Source organism: Parus major, chromosome 4 (assembly GCF_001522545.3).
Source record: "Parus major isolate Abel chromosome 4, Parus_major1.1, whole genome shotgun sequence".
NCBI classification, from domain to species: Eukaryota; Metazoa; Chordata; class Aves; order Passeriformes; family Paridae; genus Parus; species Parus major.
In genome coordinates this window covers 67197381-67212883 of record NC_031771.1, presented here as the reverse complement: position 1 = coordinate 67212883, position 15503 = coordinate 67197381, and the positions used below count along the sequence as shown (strand labels likewise).

At 52.3% G+C, this 15503-nt stretch overlaps 1 protein-coding gene across 1 annotated transcript in view; it reads right to left on the bottom strand.

Moving 5' to 3' along the window:
• LOC107202758 (exocyst complex component 6B) overlaps positions 1-15503 on the bottom strand; it is a 302495-nt gene that overhangs the window by 57950 nt on the left and 229042 nt on the right. The window contains 1 exon segment of the mRNA XM_033513902.1: positions 12508-12581. Within this exon segment, the coding sequence (XP_033369793.1) occupies positions 12508-12581 (74 nt within the window).

The following is a 15503-nucleotide window of genomic DNA, read 5'->3' as shown; positions in this document are numbered from 1 at the left end:
CAAGCCCAAATTTTGACCAGTTAATCAGAAAAGACATGAAGGGAGCCAGGGAGCTGAATTATCCCATTTAGGGAACTCAGGGTTTGCTCAAGCGAGAGGAAGGCTCGGGGTGACTCACAGGACCCAACCGCTGCCATCCCCGCGGATTATCCAGAAAACACGAGCTGGGTCAAGGAAGTTGGGCCATTTAACACCAACTATTCCAGTATTTATTTATTTTTTCTTTTGTGGGCCAGTTAACACCAGCTATTCCAGTATTTATTTGTTTTTTGTAAGTCAGAGCTGGTGCACAGCCCTCAGCGCTGGGACTGAATTCCCACAGCAGCATTTCCAAACTTCAGCCAAAACAGCTCCAAAACAGTCTCCTCAAAACCTTCCTCCCTCGGACATCCCATGGATGGGAATCCGGGAATAAACATCAGGATCTCCCTTTCATTCCTGCACCAAATCCACGAGGTGCTGCTTTTCCCAGGGTCTGCAGCACTTTTGGGACTCGTTTGGCTTCTAAGCAAGAAAGTTCTCAAAGCAATGAAAAGCTCATCCCAGCGCTCTGCTGAGAGTCGGAGTCACAACTGCTCTGGAGAAGGGAAAACTTGGGAGTTTCCTCTCTCTGGGATGGGATTAATGAGGGAACTGTTGGATTATGGAATCATGGAATGGTTTGGGATGGAAGGGACATGAAAATCACCTCATTCCCACCCCATTCCATGGGCAGGGACTCCTCTGCTGTCCCAGCTGGATCCAATCCCAGTGTCCAACCTGGCCTTGGGCACTGCCAGGGATCCAGGGACAGCCATGGAAAATCTGGGAATTCCAGCCCAGCCCCTCCCCACCCTCCCAGCCAGGAATTCCTTCCCAAAATCCTATCCCATCCCTGCCCTCAGGCACTCCTGGGCTCCAGCCCCTTCCTGATCCTCTCTTCCTCTGCGTTTCCTGGGCAGTCCAGGACGTCCTCCTGCTCCCAAGGAACGTGTCCTCCCTCTGCTCAGCCTCACAGCTGGACCTTCACCCCATCCCCCAGCAAATCCCACAGCAGCCAGCGCCCCCTCCCCGCCCCACCTTCATCAATTAAATCTGGCCCGATGATCCCAGAGGTCTTTTCCAACCTAAATGATTCCATGGTTCTGCAATTAAAGCCCATTAGGCTAATTGTTCTCTTCCTCCCCGTGCACCCAGCACACGGAGCCCTCCTGGCACTGGGCTGGTCCCACCATGGAGCTGATCGGGATACGCAGGAAAACGGGGAATAATGAGTGTGCTTGTGCCAATATTTGGTTCAAACTGCACTCAGGATTTCTGATTTTGTTAAATCTGTGATGCTTTGGTGAATTTGTTCCATTTCCAGGATGAGATGTTTGGTTTATCAAAGGGCAGGATACAAAGTCAATCCAAAGGACAGAAGCTCAGTCCAGGATATTCCTGCCTGGCTCATTTTGGGTGTGAAGAACCCCAGAATCATGGAATTACTGAGGCTGGAAAAGTCCTCTCAGCTCACTGACACTCAGCACTTCCCCAGGTCCCCAAGTGCCACATCCACAGAGCTTTGAAATCCTCCAGGGATGGGGACTCCACCCCTGTGCCAGGGCTGGAAAACCCTTTCCATTAAGAAATTCTCCCTAATATCCAACAGGAATGGGACATTCAGGTTCCTGGCACAGCCTGAGGCCGTTTCCTCTTGTCCCTCCCCACCTGCCTGTATCCCCTCCACCCGCACAGGAAAGGCCTTTTGGAGACCCAATTCCCAAATCCCAACTCCCTGGGATGGCAGCAGCACATTTAAAGCTGGGAAGTGAAGCTGTTTCAGCACAGCTGGACTGGAACAAACCCCACCTCAGCTCCCGTCCTTCCCTCGGGACGGACAGATGCGGACACACATCCGATTACCCACCCGTCACTCACCGCCGCCGGCTCCGCTCCCACAGCCAAGCGGCACCGAAAAGCTTCCACCAGCTGCTGCTCCAGTGGGATGCAAATCCCCTGAAAGCCCCTGTCCCATCCACTCATCCTCTGTGGACAGCTGGGACACCTCCGGGCTTCTCTGACAGCAACATCGGCACACCTGGGCGATCACGGGATTTGGGATCACGGGATCCTCTGGGCTGGAAAAGCTCTCCGAGATCGAGTCCAGCTCTTCCCCGGCACTGCCCAGGCCACCACTGGCCGTGTCCCCAAGTGCCACATCCACAGGGCTTTGAAATGGAATGGAGACTCCACCACTGCCCTTGGAAGTTTTGTTTTAATGCTTGACAACTCTTTCTCCTAGAGGAATTCTGCAGGAAATCTGCACTTAAACACTGAAATGGGTTTAGAGCCAGAGCACAAAACTTCCCGCTCTCACCAGATCAACCTCGGAACTCTCCCAGCAGACCCAGCCTAAAAATAACCCATTTATACATTTTACGGCGGCTAAACCAAGCCCACGCGCCCTGGAATCGGCAGAACCTCCAGGAATGGAAATGACCATTTTTATCCCGGGATGGAGGGGAGTTAATTAATTGAAAAACCATCCTGTGATTCCGTGAATCCAACAGGAAGGTTGGAATCGATCCCGGCGCGATGTTCCTGGCTATACAGTGCCACCTTGCTGTCAACCCATCAATGAAATGACATCTGGGAAGGGCGGCTGCTGCTGGGTGGGATGTGCAGCACCTTCACCTCGAGTGACCCAGGAATTCTGGGCTGGAATGCGGCATTAAAATCACCTTAATCCCAATTCTTACCCTACCCCAAGTGCTCTGCTCTCTGATGGATTGTCCCACAGCTCCACATCATCATTCCCACGGTTTCTCTTCCACCCTTGAGGCACGGAGAGGTTGAGCTCCCTCTGCTCTGCCCCGTCCCCATCAGTCCCCTGCCCTTCCTCAGTGACCTTATCTCATCGATTTCCCTCCTAATCCACCTGTCCAGCGCTCCCTAAACCCCGCTCAGTATTTGTTCTCCTTGAATCCAGCGGGAAAAAAATCAATGGGAGACTCTGAGAACAGATTGCTCTGGGATTGTGTGTCCAGGAGGGAATTAATCCCTCTCTCCTGAGGGACACGGGGGCCCGAGGCCTGGCAATCAAAGTCACCTTGATGGGAAAGAAGAGCCCCAGCAGCGCTGTCCCTCCTCCCATGGTGTTATCCCAGGAAGTTGACTCCTTGGCTGGCTTTTCCAAGGTTTTCCAGGAGCTAAAGTTTCCCTGCTCTGAAATGATCCAGCTGCCCTCGAGAGGTCACGAGGAGAAGAATGACAGGGATGCACTGGGATAAAGTTTCCCTACGGCTTCAAAGGCACAAGAGCTCCGCACAACTTCCCTGACCACCCACCTGGAATGGGGGATCCCATTCCAGGGAAACCCGGCAAGGCTTCCCCGCAGCTCCCAGCGGGGAAACCTCACATGGCACCAGGTGAAGGCTGGATGAATGAAAGGCAGCTCCATAAAAGCTCCTTTATGGACAGCTCCTCCTCATCCCCCGGGAGCGGCAGCGCCCGGATCACCGGAGCGGGTTCGGTTTCCCAGCTGGAGCGGTGGAGGTGAAGGGCACCCACCTCTGGCGCTCTCTGTTCCCGCCCCAATCCGCAGGACAAAGGGGAATGTGGGCCCTGCAACCCCCAGCGGTGTCTGTTTTCCCAGCTGGATGAGCGACTGCAATTACAGGGGAGGAATCTCGGGAAGGAGAACCCGGCTCCCGCAGCACGGCCCTGCTCCAGGGAGGATGGATCAGCCAGAGGGTGCTCAGGAGGAGCCAGAAGCTCCAGCTGAGTCTTGGAGGAATAAAACCCAATGGAAAACACGTTCCTGGCCCAGTGCAGGTCCCCTGGGATGAGGTTCTCCATGGAGTCCCTGGGAGTGGCTCCTTGTTCTGCCATAAAACTCCACCAGACCAGGCTGGAGTCACTCCCCACCCCTGGAAGTGTCCAAGGCCAGGTCGGAGCACCCTGGGATAGTGGGAGGTGTCCCTGCCCATGGCAGGGGGTTGGAATGAGAGGATTTTTGGGGTCCCTTCCAATCCAAACCATTCCCTGATTCCGTGATTAATGTGGGGAAGGTCTCTCCCACCTCACCACCTCCCGCTCCCCATATCCATCCCCCGTGCCCTGCCCACACGGCATCCTGAGGAATCCAGCACCCAACCACGAGGTCCCAAACCCTGCTCCTCGCTCTCCAGCTCCTCGTTTCCTCCCTTTATTCCCTTTGTCTGAAAGGCTCCCAGTGACAGAGGATTTGATTGTTTGTTTGCTTTTATTGTTCCAGAGGGCCGAGTGTCGACAGGCTCCACAATTCCCAGCGCTCAGAAACCCCGGCAGCGCTCCCCGCCGCCCACAAGTGCTAACAGGACATGTTTGCACTCCGGGCTTTTTGGGATTTTTGGGTTGTTTGGAGGCTCTGGGGAGCATCCAGGCACTTTAAAGTCCTCCCCATGCCACTGCATCCTTCCTGGATGGAGAGGGACGGCTCCGGAGCCTGAGCAGCCGAAGGGGATGGGGATCGTGTGATTTTAATGGGATTGAACCACAAAACAGGATTGAACCACGGAAGGCTGGGTTTAAAGCAACACTAAGACCAGCTTAAACCCACCAAGGCAGGAAAAATCAGAGTTAAGGCTCTAAATCTGCTCTGAGCTCCTGCTTTTGCATTTCCTGCCCTCTTCCCGTCCCTTTTCCGCAGAGCACAGCGAGAGGCGGCTTGGATTTCCAGCCCAAACTTTGGAGGATCCTTCCTTTGTGAGTCAGGCAGTTAACACTGATTTAAAAACAAATAAACCACTCCACGTGCCCTTCTCCAACATTGTTGGGATTTGGGCACTGACAAAAACACAAAAAAGTGCCCTGAGCCTGGCAAGGAAGAAACGGAGTGGTTTGGCCAAGCCTCTGGAATGTTCTTCCTGGAGCGCCGGGCTGGCCGCAGCCCGAGGGATCCCTGCCGGCTCCCCGGGCAGTGTCTGCCCAACAATCCACGGCTGAGCACGTGGATCCACGGGGAGATGCGCTGGAGGGAGGAAAAATGGATTTACAGATCATCTCTGATGGGTCTCCAGCGCGGAACGGCGTTCCCGATGGGAATTCCGGGAAGGGTGAGCAGCCCCAGTGGCGTGGGACACCTGGAAGAGCAGGGCCATGGGTTGGAGCTCAGCCTGAACTTCAAGAGGGCCCAAAAGAGTTCCCTAATCATCTCTCGCTACTTCTCTGATGTCTCCCAGCTGCCCTGGGACAGATTTTGACCCAGATCCAGTTGGTTTTCCAGGGAAAACACCTCACTGTGATGTCAGCAAGGATCAGGTGATACTGGGAGCAGGAAATAAAGCCAGAAAAGGGCCCCTCATTGAACATCTGCTGGCTTGGGTTTGATAATTTTGGTTTCTCTCCATCTTCTTTCCATTTCTCCACCTCTCCCAAGTGTTTTTAGGGAGCCATGAGGTGGGAGAGGGATGGATGGAGACAATACATCCATGGGGAATGGACCCTTCTCCCAAGGAAAACACAACAGGAAAAGAGGAAACAGCCTCAAGCTGTGCCACGGGAGGTTGAGGCTGGGTTAAGGAAATTAGGGAAGATTTCTTCCTGGAAAGGATTGTCCAGCCCTCTAACTCAATAAATCTGCAACTTCACAGGTTTTTCAAAGGTAAATTAACTCAAATTATGGGTTGAGAACACGAATCCAGGCATTTCTAGAGAGACAAATATAATGTACACTTGTTTGTGTTAACGAAGTGATTGACTCCCCCCTGCCGATGACCTTGGAGAGGACACTCAGCCACTCCTGAGGTCCACCAGGAATTAACTGCAGCTTTAATTATTATTATTATTATTTAATTATTATTATTATCATCATTATTAATATTAATATTAATATTAATATTAATAACTTCTGGGAGCTGATGTGGTTATGGGCGCCTAGAGAAGCCTCCGTCACAGTCAGGGGTGTTAGGAAAGAAAATATCCTTTAATTAGCAGTAATTAGTTCAGCTGGAAGTCGGGCACCTGCCCTTGCTGCTCTCCATTATCTCTTCAGACTCTTCAGGGCTTCGTGTTTGCACAAGAAGCAGCAAAACGGGCACTTTCCGATGGCCCGTGGGCATCACCTTAATGAAGGTGATTAAAAACGCCGGGTAAACGATCCAGGAGGTATCAGTCAGTGTGAGCAGCCTGGAGAGGAGCCACAGCAGTAATTAAGAGCCTGGAGATAGGATCTGAACAGCAAAATCCTGGATTTAAGGGTAATGATCCAACCAGCTCCAAGCTCTCCTTGCTGGGAAATGAGGAATTAGGGCTGACACCGGAAGCTGTGTCTTCACACCTCCGTTTCCTGAGTGCTCGAGGTGTTTGCCAGGGAAGAGTCAGGGAATTCTGGAATTCAGCATTTCCCTTGGCAAGTGTGGGAGCTGAAGGCAGGGATCCAGAGCTGGAAAAGGGCTTTGGGTCACCGGGCTGGACAGGACAATGCAGCAGAGGCCACAGAAAAAGGGGTTAAAGAATTGGTGTTGTTAAGCGAGGACGGGATCCACAGGAGTAAAGGATGCAGGAAAACAGGGAGAACGGGAGAGGCTGATGGTTGGATCTTGGAGGTGTTTCCCAACCTGAGTGATCCTGTGCTGATCATAAAGTAAAAAAGATGCAAAATGTAAATGTTGTCTTTCCACGGCAAAAACGCCCCCTGCAAAGGGCCCTGAACACTGAAGGTGAGCAGAAACCCCCAAGTACAACCTGGCTTCTCAAAATCAGGGATTCATGGAGCGGGTTGGGTTGGGAACCATGGAGATCGCCCAGTTCCAACCTCTGGCATGGACAGGGACACCTGCCCATCTCAGGGGGGATCCAAGCCCCAGTGCCCAGCCTGGCCTGGGACACCTCCAGGGATCCAGGGGCAGCCACAGCTTCCCTGGACAAAACCCAGCGCTCAGATCCCTCTTTGGCCGGAGCAGAGCGAGGGAATTCCAAGAACTGGCCGAGCTCTGAGGCTCTGAGGCCGGGCAAGGCAGCGGGGGAGGAGGCTGGAGCCAAGGGAACAATTTGGAGATGAAAAGCAGCGACTGAAACGAGCTGAAAACCCCTCGTGAGTCACCTTTTCATCTCTGCCCTCCTGCATCCAGTGACTAACGTGGCAACAAAGCCGCGGGAGCTCCTCTCCCAGCAGCAACCCCGGGACACAAGCAGGGACATGCGAGAGGAGACACCTTGGCGGGAGAGTTGGGTTAATTGATCATGCCCTCGGCGTGGCTCTCAGCTCCTGCTGCATCTCCCAGCAAAACCAGCTGGCAAGGATCAGCCAAACCAGTTTGCTGAGCGGGATGGCTCTGGGCTCACCCCAAATCTTGTTTTTGCTCTGCTCCCCAAATGTCTCCTGACTCTACAGGGCTGGGGAGACACATTGAACTGTAAAATACAGAAAACAAGTTAAAAAAACAAGCCAGAGCTCCCTGCCTGGTGGGAATGAACCTCCAGGGCACTCTGGATGCTGCCTTGGAGTGACTGGAGGGACTGGCTCCATCTTCCCACCACCAAACTGTGTGTGACAGAGCTGAGAGGTGGCCAGAGCCACCAGTGTCACACCAAGGACACCTTCAGCCCAAATTTCCAAGGGTTTTCCGGGATGGAAGCCCTGGAGCACATGGAAGCAGTAGGAGACAGGGCCACATCTCATGGGACATCCCAAGTGGAGAGAGATCCACAAAGACTGAGTCCAACTCCTTCCCTTGCCCAGGACACCCCAACAACCCCACCCTGGGCACCCCTGGGATCCCCGGCGCTCCTGGAGCTCCGGCAGCCTCGGGAATGTGACCATTCCCTGGGGAGCTGTTCCAGTGCCTGACACAAGGACACAGTTCCAGGGCTCCCAGGGCCTTTGGAGCAGCCAACAACCAGCCCAGAGGGGGTTCCAAACACCTGACTGATCAGCTGATATTTGATAAGGAGCCGGGCTGGATGCCCACCATCCCAGCACAACTGGAGCTCCCGGAGTGACCTCACACTCGCTGCTCCCTCCAAGGGAGCAGGTGGTTCCTTAAAACCAGGCACGGAGCCCAGGAATCCAAGCTTCTGGAATGTGAGGCTCAGGGATGAGCTCACACGGATGAGCAGCTTTGCTGCTTGGCTTGGCTCTCATTTTTAGATAAAAAGGTGCAGGGCTGAAGAAAACAGGAACATCTGGTGACTGCACACGGTGCAGGAGAGAGAGGAAACCTGGATGAAGTTATGGATGCTCCTGGATCCCTGGAAGTGTCAGAGGCCAGGCTGGACACTGGGGCTTGGAGCACCCTGGGATAGTGGGAGGTGTCCCTGCCCATGGCAGGCTGGGATGGGATGGGATGGGATGGGATGGGATGGGATGGGATGGGATGGGATGGGATAGGATGGGATGTCTCTTCCCACCCAAAGCATTCCATGATTCCATCACAGAGCAGGGAATTGTGTTCCTGAGGGGATGATTCTTTTATCCAGTGTCTCCATCGGGGGTAATAAGAGAAAAATGAGCACATCAGAGCGAGACTTCCCATTCCTGGCTGGCTGGGATCCAGCAGGATCCCACAACAACCACAGCTGGATCCCAACGCACAAAGCTCTTCCCACAGCAGGAGCAGGAGCAGTCATGGAATGGGTTGTGTTGGATGGGACCTTCAATCCCATCCCATTCCCACTCTATCCATGGGCAGGGACAGCTCCCACCATCCCAGCTGGATCCAATCCCAATGTCCAGCCCAGCCTTGGGCATTCCCAGGGATCCAGGGGCAGCCCCAGCAAATCTGGGAATTGCAGCCCAGGCAGGAATTCCCTGCCAAGATCCCACCTAATCCTGTTTCAACCCCAGTGACGGGGCTCGAGGAGATGATGCTGGAACTCAAACCCACCACGTCTGCACAAAGAGAAGCAGGAAGCTGCAGGGGGAGAAGAGCAGAACCCCCCTGTCCTCACCCCGTGCACATCCAGGCGCCTCAATCCAGGTGTGTCCCCACCTGCCCCGGTCCAAACATCGCTCAGAGCTCAGGCTGGCACTTGCAGAGGAAATTCAGCACTCAGGGTTTACAATTCACTGGACAGAAGCAGAGACTGGGAGGAGGAAGCTTTAATCACCGAGTACGTTCCCTGCCTGGAGCCCAGAGTGAAATTCCTCAAGTGCTGGAGACAGATTTTCCTTGGAAAGCGGCCACGAGCGCTGATCTGGCTTCTAGGAGAGATTGGCGTGGCCAGAGACCTCACAGAGCAGCACAAAACCCTCCTCACAACAAACCCATGGAAACCAAAAACTGAAACGTTTCTGGCTGCGGGGAATGATTCCACATGCAGGCTTGGGAATGACCTGAGAGCACCTGGAGATCTCCAGTGGTGTTTGGACCTTCAGGGGTGTTTGGTGAAGATCCAGAGGAGTTGATTATTTCAGCAAGGTTATCTATGGGGCTAGATTTATTTCAGATTTCTAAAATTCAGCACTGAGTGTGCAAGAGCAACGTTTAAACTGGAAGGGGGGGAAAAGCAAATATTCCTTCCTTGTAAAACCTTAAATATTGGAGTCTCACTCCTACAGAAGGACTTGAGATGGGAGTTGGTTTCCTCTATGACTTCATTAAGGGTATTTATGGATTTAGAATTCTCCCAGAATAGGAAATCAAGCCTCATTTTACACTTCTGCCTGCTCAAAATAGTGATTTTAATTCTCTGAGCTTGACTCTTCCTCTCTTCCAGACAGGGATTGAATTGCTCCCCATTTCCTTGGGCAGGAGGGGGAAACCAGGATTTTGATGGACTAAACTTGAGTCTGCTGCTCTGAACAAGGACAAACTCTGATGCCTTTAAACAGTGACATCTTTTTAGGGTTTATTTCCCACTACAAGGATCTGTACCAAGGCACAAACCAAGTCCCCAAATTTTCATATCAATTCGTATTTTATAATTTTGGCCATTCCCTTAATCATCCCACATAACTGTGAAGATTTTCTCAGATTTATAAATGTTCTGGAACAGCTCCCACTGAAATGCGTTGGGAAGGGAAATCTCCTTAATTTCCCTGCTTTGGGGAATTTCTGCCCAGCCTTTTTCCCTCCTTCCCCCAGCCAGGTCATTGCAATTAAATCAATATTGTGGTGACATTTCACAGAATCACGGAATGGTTTGAGCTGGAAGGGACCTTAAATCTCATCCCACTCCATCTCCTGCCATGGCAGGGACAGCTCCCACTATCCCAGGTGGATCCATCCCAGTGTCCAACCTGGCCTTGGGCACTGCCAGGGATCCAGGGGCAGCCACAGGAAATCTGGGAATTGCAGCCCAGCCCCTCCCCACCCTCCCAGCCAGGAATTCCTTCCCAAGATCCCATTTAATCTGCTCTGTTTCAGTTTAATTTCATGGCTTGAAAGAGAAAGAATGCCGAGTGGAAAAAGAAAAATTCTTAGACAAGTCAAAGAGCAATCAAAGACCTTCATCCATCACCTTCCCACCTCTCCCTGCTCCCAGCTGGAGCTGCAGTCCGGCAGGAAGTGCTGGGAGTCCTGGAGGCCTGGTGGCCACAGAGCAGCCACCAGAGCCTTGCTTGGATGGAGTAACACATTCCAACATTCCAGCATTCCACCAGATCAGGTCATCGGCAGGACCAGGGAGTGGGAACTGCCTCATCTTTCCATGCTAGTGGAAAAGTCAGGGATGGGTCAGCTCTTCTCCATCACCTGTACAACACCTCGTTTTCCCCTTCATCATCATCATCATCATCATCATCCACTGCCCAGGAGATCCAGGACTTCCCACCCTCACCTGGAGATTGCATCTCCCCCTTCTCCTTGCATATTCACAGGATCCTGGAATGGCTTGGGTGGGAAGGGATTTCAAGGATCGTCCATTCCAGAGACACCTCCCACTGCCCCAAGGTGCTCCAATCCTTGTCCAGCCTGGCCTGGAGATTCAGAGGTGCTGCTGTTTTAAAATGCAAGAACAAAGCTTGGGAGCACCTCCTGGAACAAAGACAAAACCTCCATGTCCAAGGACACCCATTGGACAGAGGAGGAAGGTCTGGGGAAGGCTCCTGTTGTTCCTCCTCCTCCTCACCCAAGCCGGGTCCCTTTGGCTGCGTTTTGTGCTCATGAACCACACAAACATTTCACTGGCTCCACTAAGCCATTTCCAGGCATTTCATTCGTGAAGAGCCCCAGCTTCCCCCTCCAAAATCCCGCATTCACGGCCTGGTGCTTGGAAAAGGCCCAAGGCCTCCACATTTCCTCACACCCCGGAGGCCGCGGGCGCGTCGAGCGCCGCAGTCAATAAAGTGCCAAGGAGCTAATGAAGATAAAAGTGTCAACACCGCCTGGTGATAACGCACACCTCTCCCATGGAGCTGTTGGGACCATTCTGCAAACAAATTTGGCAGTTCCTGGCGGGCGCGGGCCCGAAAAGCGGCGTCCTGATGTTATTAAAGTTAACAGAAGTGTCATGGGATGACAGATGGCTCCCCGCACATCAATTGGATTCTGAGGAGTTCTCAAACCCTGGCGGGTTGAAAGCAGCTCCAGCACGAATCAGAGGCAGGGGCAAGATCATCGATACAAGGGATTATGCAGATTTAAGAAATACCCTCGGCACCCGAAAGTTTTCAGAATGCAAACGACGTCAACCCCGCGAACAAGAGGCACTGCATCATGATGGCAGCAGGGACAAAGCCAGGGGGGTTTAACAGACAAAAAAAGATTGTTTTAATAGGAGAGAAGCATCAGTCATTGAGTCTTACTTCATTCAGACTTTCTCTCCGACCCATCCATCTTCAGTGCCAAGAGATGACAGGACCACCTCACTTTTCCCCCCGGCCTAGTGTATCAATAATGCCCATTTCTCCCCGAACAAATGACTCCCCAGAATGGCCCTTTTCCCAAAATTGGCTGCCAAGCCCCACAAAGGCCTCAGTACCTGCTATGGTCAACTTGGCTCCAACGGGGCCCCCTCCAGAGGTGGCCACCGATGGGTGGAGCCTTCCCCAACCATCTTCCCCAAGAGCCACTTTGTCATTCCTGGCCCGGGAGCATCTGCGGAAGAGGGGACCGGGCGGGGGGGGTGGCCGAGCCGCAGAGGGACACAGAGAGGGACACAGAGAGGGACACAAACGGGCACGGACACAGGGGAATGCAAATTCCTCCGCCCTCGCAAACGCCTCCGTGGGCATTCTCCGGGAACAAAGGTCCCCGAGGCGGGCGGGCTCTGCATCACTGCTCTCTCTGTTCCCAGCACCTGCTCGGCATCGGCCGCGGAGTCGCCGCGGTCCCTCCGCGCCACGGCCGCAGAAGCCAACGGCAGCACAATGGCCCCAGTGGCCAGGGTCAGGCCTGGCTTTCTTCCTCGCCCCCTTCCACCAGCCCTTTTCACCTCCACCATCTCCAGGAGCGCTCGGCGAGGAGGTGGCTTGGTGCGACGAGAGGAGGAGGAGGGGGGAAATATAGGTCTCTGGCGTAAATCACTGACGCCGTTTCCCCTCCTCTCCCTTCCCTTAAGACCTGATGGTCTTCAGTCACACATCTTAAAAGCAAAACAAAAAACAAAAACACAAAGACTTACTTGTCTCAAGTCGATGAAGGCCAACTGCAGCGTGTCCCCTTGGAACCCAGGCACTGGGCCGGATCTGGCAAACTCTGTGGGAAAGAAAAGAGGATAAAAAGCGCCTTTAACTAACCATGGACAGGGAGATTGGCAGACGGATGACAGGGAAGACAAGAGAGGCTGGGGGAGAGGAGGACCGCGCTTCTAAGGAGTCATGTCTCCCTCCCTTCAGCGTCTTTGTTCGCCCTTCAAAATTCGTGTCATCAAAACACCATTAATTCCACCGTCCTGACAGCAAGGAAACTGTACTAATTCGACCTGAAATTTATTCCCATGAGCCGCACTGGGCTTCAGAGTATTTGTTTTGTGAACGGACAAACAACTCGCCCAGAAGAAAGGGGGGGATGGGGGTGGAAAAGTTTTTCCTCTCAACACAATAAAATCTTCAGCTGTGAAACTCTTTTCAGTTCCGAAAGCTATTTATATTTTAGGGCGCTGAAGGAATTTTCTAATTTCACGCCTGTCACCAGGCTCCATGAGCATTCATCAAAAAAATATGCCTGGCCGCGTCATTAATTATCAGGCAGCAGATTATTTGCATGATCTGGTGATGGCGCCTCTTGGTCAGCCCAAACACGGAGAACCGCGGCCGTTGGGTGGCATTTTTATTTCTGGTGGATGAAGACATCTGACAACTGAATAACGTTGGCTTCTAAAGCGAAGAGAATATTTCCAAGGGCACATTTATCTCCTTCCAGGCTAATCTGGCCAAAATTCCATACTTTGGTTGTTCATTTTTCTCCTAATCCATTCTTTAAACCAAACCTAAAACCGCTGAAGGGGCGTGAATGGATCCATGTTAGAGGACCTTGGATCTTCCATGGCATTTAGCAGCTTTTCCTTGGGAATGCTCACGAAGCCGATGCCTGCAGGCATCCGAGGGCGTCTTTTGAGGTTGGTTCTGCCCAACTTCACTTCATTTTCACCCTCTGCGGTTACAGCTTCATCTCCGCTCTCCTCACAACCTCTGGGCACTGAGGGGACCTGGTGTGTGAGGCCACAACTCAACGCCACCAAAGGCTCCAGGGGGAGCACCTGCCTGGGGTTGAGTTGAGTGGCTCCTGCAGGCACTGGAGGTGCTGGAGGAATGAAATGTTTTCCTGGGATGAAGCCAGGTGTGATGGCAAAAAGGGAGAAAGGAGGGAAAATATACAACAAATACAGATTTTTCAGTTGCGTGGCCCATTGTCGCCCATCTATCCTGGTTTTACCCTACAGGAACCCTCCAGCAGCTCCTAAAGCTCCACAAAGATGAGGATTAGGGATGGCTGGCCACTGTGGAAGGAGGATTTTGCCTTTTGTCTCCATGACTAATCAGAGGTACCAAGGGACAAAGCTATTCCATGTCAGGTGGTCTTCGCCTTCAACACTCGTCCTCCCAAAAGTTTTCTTATTTCCAAGCCAACGCCACAAAACCAGGAACATAAATCATCACATTCCCATTTCCAAAGCTTTCCTAGAGCAGCCCAATCACAGAGCAGCCCCTTGGCTCTAACAAGAAGAGATTAATGAGCGAAACACCAGGATTCAGTCCTGTCCCTCATCCGCCTCATTTCGGGGAAGTAAAGCAGGGTTATTAATCAGCTCCCTTGCTCCACCTTCCATTAAAACCTTGGGATGGAGAACATCCTTCAAGCCAGACACAGGCACCTCCAGGGGCACAGGGGACACTTCTCAGACTCTGCTTTTTAATAGTCTCAGATGCCAGAAGAGCTTTGAGATTGAAACCATCGCTCATCTTTGCAGCGATCACTCAAGTGACAACCGCTGCAGGACAAGACCAAACACGGCTGGGAAATCATTGCTTTTATCTGAAGTTATGAGTCAAAAGGAGTAATAAAAAATTAAAAAGAGAAACCGTGGACGTGACTGTTCACATTTAGATTTTGGACAGAAAAAGCACAAACCAAAGTCAGCAGGAACCATCCACGGTTGTGCCTTTGGAGTTCTGCGCAGGATGGGACTGGGAAGGGATGAGCTGGAGGAAGTTTCTCCCTGGGAGGGTGCAAGGCCCTGGCACAGGTGCCCAGAGCAGCTGTGGCTGCCCCTGGATCCCTGGAAGTGTCCCAAGCCAAGCTGGACACTGGGACTTGGAGCACCCTGGGATGGTGGAAGGTGTCCCTGCCCATGGCAGAACTGGATGACCTTTAAGGTTCCTTCCCACCCAAACCATTCCACGATTCCTTGAAATCGGAGCTGCTCAGCTCCAGCCCATTCCACTGACCAACCCCGCAATATTCCGGGTGCAAAGAGCTCAAAGTGACTTTGCATGTGTCCCTTTTTCAAAAACTGTTTTAATTAATCCTAACTGCAAAGGCGTTTTAATGTAGGTTTGCTATAAAATTTGACTGCAGCTTGCCCAAGCCAGCAGGGAGGGAGGATCAACCCAAACTTTCTGACTCTGATCTGCAAGGGATAAATCATCTTTACACACTCCCTCTACACCCCACTGTCCCATCTGGAACAATTATCCCGAAAGCCACATCAATCCTAAAATACCCCACTTTGGAAAAGCACAATACCTGAGAAACTAAAAATGTTTGGGAGTGAGAAATGGTGCTCGAGCACCTTCTCAGGAGATGAAACTCCCCTGGGTGGCTCAGGGTCAGAGCCTGGGTTGAGGAACCAACCATGATGTCCCATCCTCCAAGGATGGGGTCATCTCATGGTCCTGACTACATTTGGGGAAATCCTGGAAAAGAAACCCTGGAAGGACCGTGAGGAAAGAGAGTTTCTATTTTGGATCAAGGGCCTCACAGCTGTTCAGCATCTATTTAGGAGCACACAGGGAGCTGGGAAATTTAAGATCTTCCCCAAAGCATGAACTTCAAATCCTCATGAGAAAATGCCTGTGATTGTGAATGTTCTCACAAGGCTGGTGAATTTATCACCACTGTCAGCTGCTTGTGAGCAACCCAAGACAGATTCCATTCCAAGGCAGATTTCATCCCAAG